This window comes from Rhea pennata, chromosome 6 (genome assembly GCF_028389875.1).
Source record: "Rhea pennata isolate bPtePen1 chromosome 6, bPtePen1.pri, whole genome shotgun sequence".
Classification (NCBI taxonomy): domain Eukaryota; kingdom Metazoa; phylum Chordata; class Aves; order Rheiformes; family Rheidae; genus Rhea; species Rhea pennata.
This window is the reverse complement of record NC_084668.1, coordinates 6,353,980-6,370,010: the sequence shown is the minus strand read 5'-3', so window position 1 is coordinate 6,370,010 and position 16,031 is coordinate 6,353,980. Positions and strand designations below refer to the sequence as shown.

Here is a 16,031-nt window from a genome sequence, read left to right as displayed (position 1 = left end):
GGGTTGGCTTCCTGAAAACGAAACAGGAGCAGGCGCTTGTTTTCTGATCAAAACCCACTGCCGTTCAGCAGTGCCGTAGCTGCAGAGACTCCCAGGTTTGCAGGGCAGTTTGCTGCGTGACCTGAAAATGCTCGAAGAGGCTGCGTTCGTGCTGCCGCGCAGCCCCGGAGCTGCAGCCTCCGGCGGCTGGCTGGCTGGCTGGCTCGGGGTCCCAGCGACGGGAGGCAGCAGCAGCGCGGTTAGCGCCGTGCCCGCCGCACCTGGGAGCCCTCTGGACGCGCAGGTCTGCCGCAGCGCGCCCCGGGGCACGGGAAGAGCTGGTGCCGCTGGCCCCTGGAGGCATCAGCCCTTGTCCCCGCATGGCGACGGCAGCCGGGTTGGAGGGCTGGGTTCTGCGCTGCCCCTCGGGGCTGCCCATGCGTTTCTCCAAGGGGCCACCAAAGCAATAGTGAAATGCCCATGGCCGCTTCCAGCCCTGGTTCCTCTCTGGGAGAGTCCAGCCTATCTTCTCTTGAGAAGGGTGAAACCCTTATTTAACACACCCCGCTCCTGGGAAGGCTGGCTACAGGTCACCTACTTCTCCGGCAAGTGCTTGAGCTATGTTGTAGTGGCAGTGGCACCACGGTGTCAACAGCAATAGTTAAAATATTTGCTGCTACTGGTGATGTTTTTTCTCTGAACAGGACTTCAGGGTCTGCATTAAAATGTGGATGGAGGCATTTTCCTGACTCAGACATTGGATCGGAGAGGTATGGAAGCTCAGGGACACCACTCCGGTCAGTAATTTGCATCGCCCGGATCTGGGAAGCTCCCTGCATGTCCCTTCCCAGGGCAGGGAGGCCTGTGTGCAGCTGTGAAGGTGCAGGTGCCTGACCTGTGGGTGATTCATCGTATTAACCCCTGCCACGGGCTCCCGTCATAGCTACGGAAGCAGGTGTTGGAAGGCAGCCTAGGTTTCCAAGGATTGGAGAGCCTCGGGCGTTCAGCTAAAGGGTTTGGTAGGGGATGAACTGTGGCAGGCGAAGGGCAGCACGTGATGGTGATTAAAGCCTCCCACCTGCAGGTGCCTGCTCCATTAGGAGCTAATGGGCTGGGGTTAAAAAGCCTGGAGGAGGCTCTCCTGGGAGGTGGGGTGTGTGCACTAGCAGGAGCTGTGGTTTGCAGCCTTGATGAAAAGAGTAAAGGGCTGACCTGATGGAAGGTGCTTATTAGGGGAACTGGTAGGAAAAAAAATAGTTCTTACTAGCTGGAAGAAAGGGTCTGGCTGTAGTTATTTGTGGAAAGGGGTAGGAGTAAAGTCACTGGAAAGGATTTTCAGGAGAGTCAGTAGGAAGGAGAAAGTAGGGGAGAATCTAGCTTTGAGTTAATCAATAAACCAGACCTTGAAGCTTTTGAAAAAGATTGCTCCTTATGTGAGCTCATCAGCTGTGGATGGAAGGAGCCTTGCTGCAGCAGCACGGCCTGGCGCCCCGTGAAGTTGCACGGTGCTTGGACTGTTACTGACTTAAATAAAAAGGGAATTGCCAGATAGCCAAGTGGTATGTAGAGGCCAAGGCTTTCCCTGGATCTGCCCAGAGCTCTGTTTCTGCTGGGATGCTCCTTTTTCCCTCTGCCAGAAGTTTTGAAATAGACTTCTGAACTCAGCTGTAGCCTACAAATAGGCAGTTTTTTGCATTTTCCTTGTTTACTGTATTAACTCTGGTGGTTGGGGTGGGGTTAGTATTTTAGTAGGGAGACCTAGCGCTCTTCTTCCTTTGAGTCTGAACACTAGCTGTCCTCTCTTATATTGAGGTGCTAACTTGTAATCTCCTTTGCTGGGGTGTATTTTTCAGGTGTTCCAGAGCATCGTGCAGGATGGCCGCTTCTGGCACACAGCGTGAAAAGGCCAGTTTTATTTAAATATTTTTATTCTGCAGTGCACATCATAGTTCATGTATGGTGACAATTGCTTCTCGCCATATGAACTTTCAGATTGCTGTGCTGGGCAAAATCTGCATGGTTTTCTTCTAAACACCTTTCTTTCTTAGCATAACTCATTACTCACAGTGTGCTGCTGTAATTTATAGATGGCTGTGCCTCCAGGAATGGGCTGACCTCTGTCTGTATCAAATAAATAAGGCTCAGGAATGCTAGGATTTTCCTATCAGATGGAATAGGCTTCTTCCAGTGCCTGTATAGAAACAGCGGCATGTTATAGATTTATTTAAGATTGCAATAGTTTCATGAGCATTATACTGCCAACATCATTGTCTGCAGTAACAAAACTGGAGCCTGGAGATGGGGGAGATAAGCACACATGACTGCTATTAAAAAATAACTGGCTGTTTAGACTAAAGAGAAGTCAATAAGAGTTCAGAAATGTTGGCCAGTAAATCTCAATTCCTCTTTAAGGTTATTATATTGTTTTACTGCATATTAAAAAATATTGATGGTTATTCTATTATGTGACTAATCTATATCCTGGGGAATTTCTGACGGGTAAAAAATAGTGTAGATATCAATCACAAATGATTAAAAATAATCTTTTCTCTTGACTCTTTTTATTAAGAAATGAGCAGAGCAAGTGCTGATTTTAGGCTAGGTTTATAAATAATACAACTCCTAGAATTCATCTATGAAAGCACTGGGGCCAAAATTGGACTATGCGCAGGTGGGTGAAAAGTAGGTTAAACAAAAGCAAGTGTTTTTTTGAGATGCTGCACAGCCTGCGGGACAAATGCTGCGGGGAGTTATGTCCCGGTGTCCCGGCGCGCTCGCTCCCGAGGGCAGCGCGAGCCTTTGGGCTGCGGTCGGAGGAGGGAAGGCTGCCTAGAGAGCGCCGGCGGTTTGCTGCTTCCTCTCTGACACGGCTCTTACCTGCCCCGTTTGCGCTGCGAAGGTGCCGCAGGTTGACGCCGCTGGGAGCGCAAGGAAACTCTGTCCCTTGGTAACTGTTATTAGAAACCCAGAGCAGAACAGCAAACACGGTCAAATGCTTTTCTAATCTTTATCATGTAAAACTAAATTCCCAGTTAGAGCTGAGGCTTCGTTCACTAGTGACAATTTATGGATAATTATAATTAGTCAAATAGGCCATGAAGACCTTTAAAAAAAAAAAAATCTAGCAAGGAAGAGAACATTTTAATGTCACTAAATCTGCTAAATTAAACATGAGGGTTTCAGGAGAGGACAAAGAAGGGTTTACTGAAAGCTTAATGTAATGAAAAAGGTCTGAAAAAGATCTGGAGATGCTACTAGTTAACAAAACTAAATCTTCCCTGAATCTTTCAGGATTGTTAAAACTAAATTTAAAGTGATTACAAGTGAGATTATTGTGATGGAAATAGGTATATTTTCCTAACACAATCTTGCCTTGGAAACTGGCAGAGCTGTCTGCCTCATGTTGGAAGAGAGGGCAGCGTCAGCCAGATCTGGGTGACATAATTTTGAGAAGAAATGAGAAACTATCTAGGTTGTGCTACTGTTATAAATGACTTGCCTTTGCAAGAGCTGGAGAGGCTTATTCACATTTCTTAAATATCTCAAAAAAGAGCTGCACAACACCATGACTGTTTCCAACCTCCTTTTAATATAAGGCTATTATCCCTGTTTATTCTTTCAGTTTTGTGTAGCATCACTAATGGCTCTCTGCCTATAAAAGTTATGAACCTAATTTAACTTTAAAACTCTTGTTTCTGTACCGTGAAAGGCCGTGAATTCATATACAAGTCAATTTTTTCACGTGTCGTATTGGCATATTGGTTTCTGTTTTGTCGTTGTTGTTGAAACTAGATCTGTGTTGCTATGTAAGCCATCAAGTATACTTCTTAAAGATTGCTTCGTAATGAACTCTATCTTTCAATATACTATTGAACCAAGAATTTGGAATCGGAAAGGCAGAACACCATGAAAAAGATCATAAAATAAACCTCCCTCTACTTTAAAATGTACCATCTTTCTTTTCTGTGAAAAGATGTTGTTGTCTCTCTGGTCCCTGAGTATAAAAATTACTGAATGCATATAGCGCAGTGTGCCTATGCTGCAGATTCTCACTGCTGCAAGGCACAAAAAACATACTAAGAAAAAATTGGATCAGGCACATGTACCTACTACGTGTGCCAACCTCATGGCATTCAGCAGTAGGGTAAGAGTAGCTATTCAGGCTGCCTTTAGAAAATAGTGAAGCAGAAAGCTTGCATGCGCTCTGTGTAATTCAAAGAAATATATACCAGGTTCAGAACCTGGTATATGCTTTTTGAATAATCCTGTTTAGAAACAGGCCGCTGCTTCACTCTTCCCCCCTACCCCCCCCCCCCCGTATTAAGTGTAAATATAACTATTGAGGCACTAATAAAAACCCAACAAAGATATTACAAAAGTTTGATTGATTTTTTTTTTTTTTGAGGGGTTGGGGGTGAGGGCAGGGTAGCGTTACTGTGTCTCCCAGTCTGAGGTTAACACTGCTCATCTCTATGTAGGAGGACGACTGCTGAGTGGTGTCACGATGGATCTCTTCTTTTGTGCCAGCGGTGGAAAGGCGCGACCAGAGCACCTTGTAGTGCAGCGGTGGGTTGGGGGAAGGATGGTTGTAGCTGCATCTAAGGTAGGCATGATTTTGCACAAGCTCAGGAGTTACCACTGGTTGTAAAGCCAGGCTCATGAGTTTTTCTGAAAAGGAAGGAAAAAAGGAAAGAGTACTGCACAGAACATTATTTTAGTAGTACAATTATTCAACAACAAGGAGATTTGAATATAACTGGACATGGGAGAAATACTACACTTTATATTCCTGTGGTTTGATCATCAACTAGATAAGCAAGAGAATCTCTTTCGTATAAAGCACAAAAATAGCTAATAGTGTGCTGACTATCATTGCTGTTACAGTATTTGATTTTTTTTTTTAATTTTGTAGTTAGAGTACTCTTACTGAAATGAAGCATCAGATGAATAGAAATTAATTATTCTGAAAAGGGCGTTTGACTGTGGACTCCCCAGTAGGACAGCACCTTTGTCTGAGTTTTGCAATAAATATGGAAAAGAGACGAGAGAGAATTACGTTACAGCGGTAAGCTGGCTCTCCGAGAGCGCCCAGCTCGTACCGCCGCACTGTACGTGGTGCAGACCCTCTCCGGGCCATTCTGGGACGTACCTCGGGTGAGCTGGTTTGCTGTATTCTCTCTCTGCCCAGAGTAATCCTGCTGCTCTAAAAATACAGTTTGCTTTCTATAGGCTTCAGCCAGTTATGAAGTCTGAAATTTTTCTTCCTGTTAAGCTCATGTTAAAAGTAGAAACAAAATGATGTGTAATACTGTAGGACAGTGTTCTTTCATCCCTAGAGACGAGGATTCAAATGGAACATGAAGCTGGTTCAGATAGTTTGAAAGGATAAATTAAGAAACTTTGTGCAGGATTGTAGAAAATATTATGGAAGCCCAAGAGAATAAGATATGACACAGTTACAGCAGAATGGAGAATTGATGTGTTAACATCTGTCTAGGGCAAATAGCATGAGCTAAGGAAAAGAAACAAGTTACTTAAAATATGAATAAGTGCTCGTTGTTTATATCCCTTTTTCTTATGTTTCTAAGGGAAGCTACCTCAAAGTGTGGCTCAGATGTTGACTTCTTGCACAAAGTTATGCCAGAAGGACAAAGTTAGGCAATCAGAGCATGGAGGTCTATGAGCAAAATTGCAGGCACATACTCTGCTTTCCTTGTCTGTGTCCTTTCTGCCAAACTGCGAAGCTCTAAATCCCTTTCGTGTGAGTGTGGGAAGTGCTGGATGGCGCTCGTGTTCCCGAGCTGCCCGGCGATGGGGCCGTGGGGAGCCGTCCCTGCAAGAAGCTGTGACGGTGCCAGCTGGAGCGAGCTCTTCGCTGCGTGGAGGCTGCGCTGCGCGGTGCTCAGCAGCCGAACATAACACAGCGAATTAACAACCCCCTCCCCCAAGAAACTTCAGCTGTGAGTGTTTTCTGTCCAATGCACGGCACTGACGAGACATCCTAAAGTCGTTAAAGGGTCGGGGGAGCTGAACTTCACTGAAATGCATTAAGAAAATGGAGAAAGTGTCAACGGCAGTGTTTTTAAAAAAAAAAAAAAAAAAAAAAAAAAGGAAAAAGCAGAAGTTCATTGCTTTGATATAGATGGGAAGGGGATGAAATTTATTTTGTCAAAAACTCAGGCAGATTTAAGTCTCAAGTACTAATATGCCAAGTTAAAAATGTCAATCTCTATTTAGTAATAAACAATTTGATCTGAGGCAGTTAAGTAAGCCTGATACGTATTTCTGAGAAAGTACCGTGAACATTAAAGAAAAGTTTCATTTATTTAAAAATGTTATTTCAAAATAATGAATTAATTTCACTTTCTTAGAGCCTTTTTTCCTCCCTCTTTTCTTTCATGTGGGAATGTTAAAATATTGGTAAAGATAACAAAATAGATACCTCTCTCTCTAAAAACTTCTGCTAAGTTTTGTTGTTGCCTTACTGAAAGGCGATCACCCCAGTTTGTCCTGTCTCTGTCCAAAAATGCTGAAAGAAAAGTAGAAAGGTAATTTTTTTCCCCTTGGAGAAAGAACTGTCTTTTTTGGCTAAATCTACATGCACCTGAATATGCTCTGAAGTTCAGAAGGTTTAACTGAGTGAGCAATTGTGTTCTGCTATTTCTTTGTTTCCTAGCTACAGAAGAGAGGTTAGAGCTCTTATAGTGGGCTGAAAATTATTTCTGACAAGACTAATTATATAAATGTCATGAAAAAAGATGTTATCAGATTTTATTTTTCCTTCCAGAGTTTGATAATTATCTTTTTTGGAGGACACTGGATTATTTTAAGATAACAGCAAGCCTTAGATACGGTATCCTAGATACAGTACCTCAGTAAAACAAAGATGTTTCAGCTACCTGGCTGCAACTTCAAGCCTAAATGGAGCCAAAGACAGTAGGAAAGGTTACACGTGAACTGTAACCGAGCAAAGAGCACTTCAGTAATACACACCAGATTACATTTTGCTCTGGTAATAACAGCTATTCCTCAGGAACACCTCGGACCACTGCTGATTTATTTTCCACACAGTCTGCATCTTACTGGGAGCAAAGCTTGACTTGCAAGGTCGCCGAGATGTGTATTGCAATACCAGGACCTTTGCACCCCTAGCAAGAGAGACGCACGCGGTCTTGTTGATAAATACCCTACGGGCGCTCACCTTCGGCGCAGTAGCCCATGCATCCTCGAGTCGGCCGTAAGAGGTAAACGAAGAAGGCGCCGCAGTTTTGGACGGCGACGGGTACGCGGAACGAGCAGCAGTCCTTGGCGCTGCCGAAGAAGAGCCGCCGCGTGGTGCAGGCCGTGAGCTGCTTCCCCTCTCCGGGAACGGGGAGGGATTGCGAGTCCAGCGAGAGCCACACCGGAGCTTGTGTCCCGCATCTGTTGAGCTGAGGACGCACGCAAAAGACACAATTTATAGCAAGTACGTTAGGACTCTGTGGAGAATCGCTTACCAAAAACCAAGGCCATGAGCATAGTGAGGTTGGAGGATCTGTGGAAGAGCTGTGTGTGTGAGGGATCGTAAATACCTTGCTCAGTTTAAATAGGTGGCTTTACACAGATAATTCTCAGAGACCACGAGTCCTGAATTCCAAAATATTTTCCTCTATTTTTTTTTTTTTTTTTTTTTTTTGTTCGTATGAAACAGATGAAGGCATTGTGAAAGGCTGGATCCCTCACTGGGGAAGTACGTTTTGGATCCCCAGCTGGCCCCTCCAGCTGGTGCTTTGGCAATAGGACATAAGAAAGCCAAGGCAGACACAGCAGAAGAGGCAGAGTGTGGTAGGACCATCCCGAAACAGGGTGGCGCTTAAAGAGACATGCAGTATATTTGATCAAATTTTGTGGATTTTCACTGTCAGATTTCTCTGTATTAACTGCTTTATCTGAATCTGTGGAGTAGGGCCCTGAATCCACTGAACATAGCAAATCCCCAAAGCAAGTCACACAGCAGAAAGAGTTGGTCCTAGGATGGCTTAAAAGAGTGCATTTTGGGTCACAGCTGGGGGAGAGAGCTGTATTTACCCTTCCAAATTTAAAGATAGATGTCCAAGGATCTCGGATCTGAGTCGCTCTCTGTAGGTGCCTGCCTCTTTCCACTGACTAAGCAGACATGGTTGTACAGAACTGTCTCTAAGCGCCTCAGTGAGGCGATCAGACATAATCTGGGTCTAGTAAAACTTATTACAAAGGCTGACAATAACTGACTCGCAGAGGGCGAGTCTTTCTGTCCCTTTGCATTTCCTCAGCCAGGGATAGTGCATGATGCTATTTCTAATAGCCTGACTCCTGGGATATGCTTCCTCTCCGTGTGAATGCTTGGCTGTACATCATGCTTGGAGGAAAAAGGTCCCCCCCCCCCCACCCCCATTGACTCAAGTTTGCTGTTTCACTTCTTAAAATCAAAAGTTGTTTGTGACCGCAGGGGAAACGGAGGATGAATTCATGAAGTCACGCGTGAGTGCCTTTCTGTCATTTGAATTTTACCTGGGAGCTGTGTAAGCCGGAAGGCAGGGATGGGGGGAATGGTGGCTGCACGCCCAGGAAGCAAAGGTATCATAAGAAAATGAAGCACGTTGTATGACAGTCTGATCTCCTGTTGGAGCTAGGTACTGTTAGGCTTCTAAAACCAAAGAGACATTATCAAAATTGTCCAAAGTCTCATTTTCCCCCAGAAGCATGGGGTGACCAAGCAGAGGGGTGGGCTGACCCTGTGGTCGCCCTCCGTGACCACATGCGTCCCTGCTGTTTTGGCGCAGGAGGCCACCGGGGAGGAACGGCTTGCGGATTTTCGCTTAACAAGGGAGAGGAGGGAATGTGCACGGAAATGCTTTTACTTGGAATTTTAGATGAATCCATTTCCTTTTGTTCTTTAAAAGTCATGTCGTATATGACTCTTTAAGAGATTTGTTCTGTTTATTTAGTGCTGTAAGGGAGGCCGGTGCTTTCTGAGCTGAACGAAATGCAGGTATGAGGAATTCATTCTATGCTGGAGAGCTTCTGACCTAAAGAGTGAGACGTGATGTGAAATAGTGGTGTTTTCAGAGCATGTTTGTAAGTATACATCGGTAGTGACGCAAAAGAGTGGACTGAATACCCTCAAATATGATCTGGAGAAGATGTGCCATATGTGGAGAAAGAAGAAACAATTCAGAGAGAAGGGTGGGTGACAGGAGCTCAGCAGCTTCTCTTTCATACTTGGTTTATGTTCTCGTTGAGATACTTGCATCTGAACTCCTTCTTACCGCAGCCAACCAGAGACTTTGGTGCCGGCGTATTTGAATTAAGTTTAGGTATTTTTGTATACCTGTCCCTGGTTCTTGGAGCCTGGCAGCACTGAGAGCAGGTGGAGGGAGCGAAGTGGAGCGGGAGAGAGGGGCGCTGGAGCTGAGTGGGCGTTTGCAAGCTCTTGGCAGTCCTCGCAAGCAAGCCATTCGCGAAGGTGAACAGAGAAGTAGCGTGAGCTTAAGCTAAGATGTCTCAAAGTGTTATCTCTGTCAGGCTCTGAGGACTTTGCATTAAAGTGTTTTCAGCTGCAGCACCAGGGCACTGAGGGAACAGGAGTACGATTCTGATGATTTTCTGTAGAAAACCTGTAGCTCTCTGACTGCGTTGAAGATCTGCTGCATCTATTCGCTTTGGCGTGTGCCGGCGTAGGTGGCCGCAGCGTGTCGGCATTGCTCCGCAGGGGAGGATGGCCTGGTTGTCACCGCTTCCTCGCCCGCCTCCCCGGCCTTGGGCACATCACTTTCTGTGCCTGGTTTCCTTATCTATAAAGCAGAGATAAAGGAGGTGGCTGAGACGGTAATAGTTCTTCCCTGCCTTTCAGTGGTATTGAGAAGATAAATTCATTAATAAGGCACTCATATCTACTGTGCTATGGGCCATGTAGGTAAATAGACAGATGCAAGTGTATTCTGGCTGTGAAGAAAGATGAAATGAGGTCCACACATAAAATTGGTTTGTATACCCCGTTAACACATAAAGAAAAAATAAAACGTGGAATGAGAAGACAATGATTTTCTTTCTCTTTGTGTTTATCTTCGCCATAAGTCTCCGAGCCGTTTCAGTGCTTGAGAAGGTATGGATTAGTACCACTGACGCAAGCCAACAGTATCGTGTGCAAGCTTTTGGATAAATCCCTGCTGTGATCTGCAGCACCCTGGATTTGTTCTGGCAAATCTTGCATTGAAACCATTTCAGCTAAATGGTTTATTATGTAGTATGTACAGATTACAAGCAATAATGAGCCCCTTTGACTGACTGTGTGCTCAGCAAACTTAAGACCAAGAAATGAGTTATTTTAGCAAACTATGATACGATATCACACACTGGCCAAGGAAGAATTTTAGTGTGAACCAAGGAGTTCGGTTTCCCTGGAAGCTTTGTGATACATATCCATTTATTTTCTCCTTTGAGCTGTATGCTGCCTATCTTAGGCAAGTTGCCCCATGCTAGCCAAAAGGATTTGCTGCATTAGGCCTCTGTGAATTGAAAAATAGACCTGGGAAGGGCAAATGTATATTCATGTATTCAGCCAGCAATACAGGTAAGAAAAGAAGGGCAAAAATGAGAAAAATCTGGAAGGAGAAATTTCAGAGAACCAAAGTTTTTAGGTCCCAGCTGTGGCATAATTAGCATTAAATTTTGCAGCAGTCATTTGGGAGGGTTACCAGAAAATTGAAGACAGAGGTAGCAAATGATTGGCATTTAAGATACAGCATTTACCTGTAATAACTACAGTCATTGCTGCTCTAAGAATAGCAAAAAGCTATGGGAATCTCACACCATAATTCAGTAGCGTTTCTGAAAGGGAGAAGGATTATACAGCTGCCTCCACAGAAGAGAGAACTTCAAATCTCTCTCATAGGCGGGTATTAGTCGTCCTACAAGGCAATGGCGAGGCGTGCGGACTGTGGATTTTCTGGGGTTATCTATGCAATCTACATAATTTAGACTACATAGCAGTGCTGTTGCATAGAAAATGCCAGTGTTTTTCACTGGAAATCGAAGCCACACAGCAGGGAGAAAACTAACCTACAGTAAGTGACACTGGAAACCATGTGTGTGCCCCAAAACTTGTTCTTTTATTTTTGACTGTATTGGTAGGTCAAATAAAAAAATTTTCTTCCCTTAAAATCCTGTCTTCTTTTTGCAGTTTTAAGGAAGGTACTAGATTGGGAGCTGCAATGGACCTTTGATTAACCCTCTCTATACTAGATCACATACACTTGATCAGTGTAGTTGAAAGGTTTAGTAAGACTTGCAACTGTCTGATTTAATTACATATTACTGAAGTGCACTATATTACTGTAAACCCTAAGTTTAGATTATACAATGCATCTATCCTAGCTATTTTGCAGTGACATAGGTTGCACAAAAGAAAACTTTTCTAACAGAGAAATGATTTTTAGGCTGTTGTTGGGCTGTTTTCAGTGCTCAGTAGCCTTTCATACTTCATCCAATAATAATAAAGTAGTGGTTTTAGTCTTCAAAGCATTTTATAAACCTTACCTAATTAATCTCCTCAACACCTCTGCGTGGCAGGTGAGCATTCATTAAGTATTTTTGAGTCGTAATTAGGAACCCACTAATCTTTTAAATAATTCGGTTCAGAGAACCTAAATGAAAAAATTAAATTTGTTCTCCCCTTGCCAACTATAGTGGGACAAACCATTATTGTTTAATCCAATGATGTCTCCTTGCATTTAATAGGGGTTTGGACAATCAACTAGTTTGATTGATTGAACACTCTAAGGTTCTTTATAATTGCACAAAGAAATCAGGCTTGATTGTTCTTGTCATTTGGGCATTGCACTGAAATCATGCTGTTAAAAATAAGCAGCACCATGTATGAGAAACGCATTGTTTTAGTTAGATGGGGATGGAAGGCTTTTTGTTGTATTGTTGGTTGGCAGTTAAAGCATTGTGATTTTGCATCTGTTATCCACTCAAAATTTACTTTGTCTTTTGTTTTTTGAATTTCTTTGTAGTAAGTTAAAGTAAATAAGGTTTTTTATTTCAGTCTAGGGCTGAACTCCACAGAAATCAGTTTACGTCAGGAATAGCAGTAGTAGCAATTAAACTGGTGCCTGTCTTGTGTTTCTTCTAAGTATATGCTTCTGAACAATAGAGACTGTAATTGTAATTTCTCTAGAAGGTTTCTTGTACGTCTGAAAACCAAACAAGACAAACAAAATCTCTTCATACCTCCATTATGATGTTAGAGTATTCAGGTATATATGCGAGAAACAATTGCAGATGAAAACATGAAATAATACCTTGAAAGTGTCACTTTTAAGTTCATATAGAAATTGCAAATGCAGGTGGGATTGGATTCAGAGCAAAATAGAAATTGAAACAAAATAAAAAATTAATAGTATGCAGCTGAGCTATTGTATTATGATTCTGATTATAAAATTTTCTACAAGAGGTCAAGTAGACAAGGAAATTAAAATTGAACATGGGAAAAAGTAAATCTTGTTTGCCAGGGGCTACAGTATTAGGCATTATAGGCAGGTTAGATTTGATACCCTTTAACATGACCTTGTTTAATACACCAAAGAGTAGACTAATACATACAAGTTAATTTATAATGTTAAAAATGCATCTGTTGAGAAAACGCCAGCCTTAACTGTGTAACACGTCCTTCTCCTGCCACGTACACCGTTGTACAGGTAGAGCATACACAAATTTGGAGATGGTTTTGCTCATTTAGCAAATTAAATTTCTCAGCAAGGATACTGGAAGTAGCCTGGGTGAAAAGCCATGCCCAGGTGTTTCCGAAATGGGGCATCAGAGATTGGGAGAGGTGTTGTGAAGCTGTAGGAGCGCTTGCTGCAGGAGGCTGCTGAGGAATTACAGTGACCGGCCTGGCTCGCGGGCGAGGAATCCCTGCAAAGTCGCGGGCAGCCCCCGTCTCGCTGCGGAAGTCCCTGAGCCGCAGGTACGTGGGGACCGGTGGTGCGAGGAGGCAGCAGGCGTCCTGCTCCTGCGCTTCCCTCTGAGCAACCGCGTGCGGCTGCGGACGGAGACGGCTGCAGGGCAGGACGAGGGACTGTTTCACCTTTAAACAAACAGCTCAACTGAGCAACCGCGTGCACGAGCCGTTAACCAGCTCTGATAAACCCAGGCGGCCTCCTGCCCCAGCAGTTTCCTCAGGTAATACAAGCCAGGGAGGAATTAAGCAAATTCAGTCCCAGCCCTCCCTCCCCCGCCAAACACGTAACCCCGATGAAAACCCACAGCGGAGGCTGCGAGGACCCGTGTCCTCTTTAGAGCTTTAATCACGCTGCGAGGCATCCTCCCCAGCAGACGGTTCAGCTCTTGTCCTCTCCGCTGCCTCCGCGTCACTTGTGGCTTGCTGTTCTTTTCTTTTAAAGCCTGTTCCTTCTTTTAAAGCCTGCCGTTCTTTTCTTTGAGTGCCTGCGGTGCAGCTCAGTTCACTTGTCTCTATTTTTCCAGAAATGAGATACGGAGGCAGTAGATGGGTCAGGAGATGCTTGATGATAGCTGCAGCACTGACTTGACAGAAAATACTCCCATGAAAGCTCCATTTCCTGGCTCTGTTGTTCCAGAAGTGGCTGGTGAGGCACAACCTGGTTTCTGCATCTTGAAGTCGTGCTGGGTGTCTTAGCCTAGACAGGGTTGGCTTTTATCCTCTAGTCTGGCCTCATTTCTTCAGAGCATGCGCCCGGGAGCACTCAGCACAGGAGGTGCCAGTGTGGGTCCAGGAGCCCCATGGGACAGGCGAGGACTCATGGCCCCATCAAACATCTGGAGAAGGGGAACAGTGAGGAGGGAAGAGCTGCCAGCTGGCAGCGCATCGCAGAACCGAACACCTTCACGAGCTCCTTCCAGACTTGGTCTGCTGCTCATCTTCCTCGTGCGCTGTGGGGCTCAGCCCTCGCTGTCTCCACTTATGCCTGGGGACCTCTCCGTCTGGCAGAGCCGCTCAGTAGCTGGACAGTCACACGTCTCCTGTCATGTGGGCCCTCCCCTCCTGGGAGATGGTCATCGTGGGGTGGAAGATGAGAGTGAAGCAAAGCATGCATCCAGCTGGGAAACCAGGTCATGTCCACATGCCTCGCAGAGCCGGGGCAAAGCCAGTTCCCCACCGAAGCCTCATTTCCCTCAGCAGGTGAGCCAGCAGTTCCCTTTTACCCTCAAGACGAGGAGGAAACCAACACTTGAGAAGTGGCTGATGCGAGAGTTTGAACCTGAGCTGACGTGGGGCAGTGAGGTGCGCGTATGCATACGTGTGTGTGCGTGTAAGTGTGCAGCTGATAATACCTGTCAGGCCAGGTAGTATGCGTATTTTTAGATGTATACGTACACAAATGCTTAAACTTACAGGTGGGCCATCTACACGGCTCATGCGTGAGTTATCAAGAGTGTTATTCCTGGCTCCAGAACCAGTTATTATTTGCAAAATCAAATCCTTAACGGACATTAAGGTTCCTCAAGGATTCCGACAGGTTGCAGAGCGTAATCCTCCCTTTTCCCACCTGTGCGCGAGCGAGGAGGAGGAAGAGCCGCGGTTCGGGCTGCGTCCGTGGCTTCGCCGCGCACCGTGGGCGGCTGCTCTCCTGCAGCCCCCGGGCAGGCCTTCGTCCGTCGACAGCGTTGGCGGGCCGTGCTCCCTCCAGGTTCTGTTCGGTACGCGCTCCTTTCTTGTGGCTTGCCCTTATGTACATTTATGTGTACAGCTGTGTGCATGTGCTACGTTATTTTAATCTAGAAGCCTGTTTTTCTAACTGATGTTTTTCCCGTGTTGACTATTCAGTGTTAAATTCTTCCCTATATTTTTAATAGATTTTCTGTTGAGCTTTAATTTTCACGTCACTTTTGTTCTCTTTCTGAAGGTCATTTCCCTACTAGACATGGCCATGTCTTTGCATCGTTTCTTGCTCTTATTGTATTCCCTTAATCTTAGCAAAGGCTTCCCTATGCTTGCTTCCTTTGGTGATTTTTCCTTCCAAAGTGAGCTTGGCAGTTCTTGAAGAACGAGCTATTTTTTGTGATCTGTAGGAGCAGCCTTGATACCTGGGGATATTTGCAAATCTTTGCGAGTTTATGTTGCTTTTCTACCAGAACTTGCCCTTGGAAGGGCATGTGGCTGTGGCCCAAGAGCGCATGCTCAGGATCCTGTAATTGCTCTGCTTCCTTAGGGAGCACAGAGGGAGAGGAGAGGAAGAAATAGAGGGAAGAAGGTCAAGATCATTCATTACCCTCCCCAGGGAAATTTGGCAGGCAATGCCTAAATTGGAAAGCTATTTCAATCAAAAGTATTTTACCGCTGGAGGGAGAAGTTTATGGACAGCAGTTGGATTTAAGGGATGGAGAATTCCAGAATACAATTCATTTTTTCATTCTCTTTGACAAAAAAGTTTGGGTTCTTTTTCTCTTATCCTTTTTCTCTCAGTTTTTTACTTCCTTGCTTAATTAGTAGATGAGAAGCAGTTTCTTAAGAGTTGATGCTATTTGAGTGTCATGACAAAAGTTGCTGGGTCTCTTAGTAGTGACATGGTTATAGGCTGAAACTCTTGTAACTTGTGAATGTGACTTGATTGTGCTTTCTTTCAAACCAAATGCTTCATATGGTTATGAAGCAATAATCAGAGGTGGCTACATTTTTATTGTGGACCTTTTTGTGTCAGAATTCAGAATATAAGGTTTGAAAGTGTGTCTAAAAGAGCCAACAGCTCCCACGTTGACTGGGGACCCAGCTCTCAAGGGTTCCCCTCCCTGATGTACACCTGGTATACGCCATTTCTCCTGCTGTAATCCTCTCCCAGACTGGGCAGGACCTCTAAATCTCCATCATAGTTTAAATCCCTTTTGAGCTCAATTGGGTGGCAAAAATCCTTACCTACTATTACTTTGAACTAAGAAGTTAATCTTATCCATTGATAAGCAGCTAATTGCATCCAGCCTGTATCAACAGGGTATCGCCAGGCATATATTCTGCAAGGCACTAGAGTCATGTACTTTTTAACTCTCTAGCTGCA

General features: G+C 44.7%; 1 protein-coding gene across 1 annotated transcript in view; it reads right to left on the bottom strand.

The window, feature by feature from the left end:
- LOC134142097 (von Willebrand factor D and EGF domain-containing protein-like) overlaps positions 1-16,031 on the bottom strand; it is a 169,933-nt gene that overhangs the window by 119,321 nt on the left and 34,581 nt on the right. Inside the window, 2 exon segments of the mRNA XM_062578857.1 lie at positions 4,415-4,647; positions 7,181-7,409. Of these exon segments, the coding sequence (XP_062434841.1) occupies positions 4,415-4,647; positions 7,181-7,409 (462 nt within the window).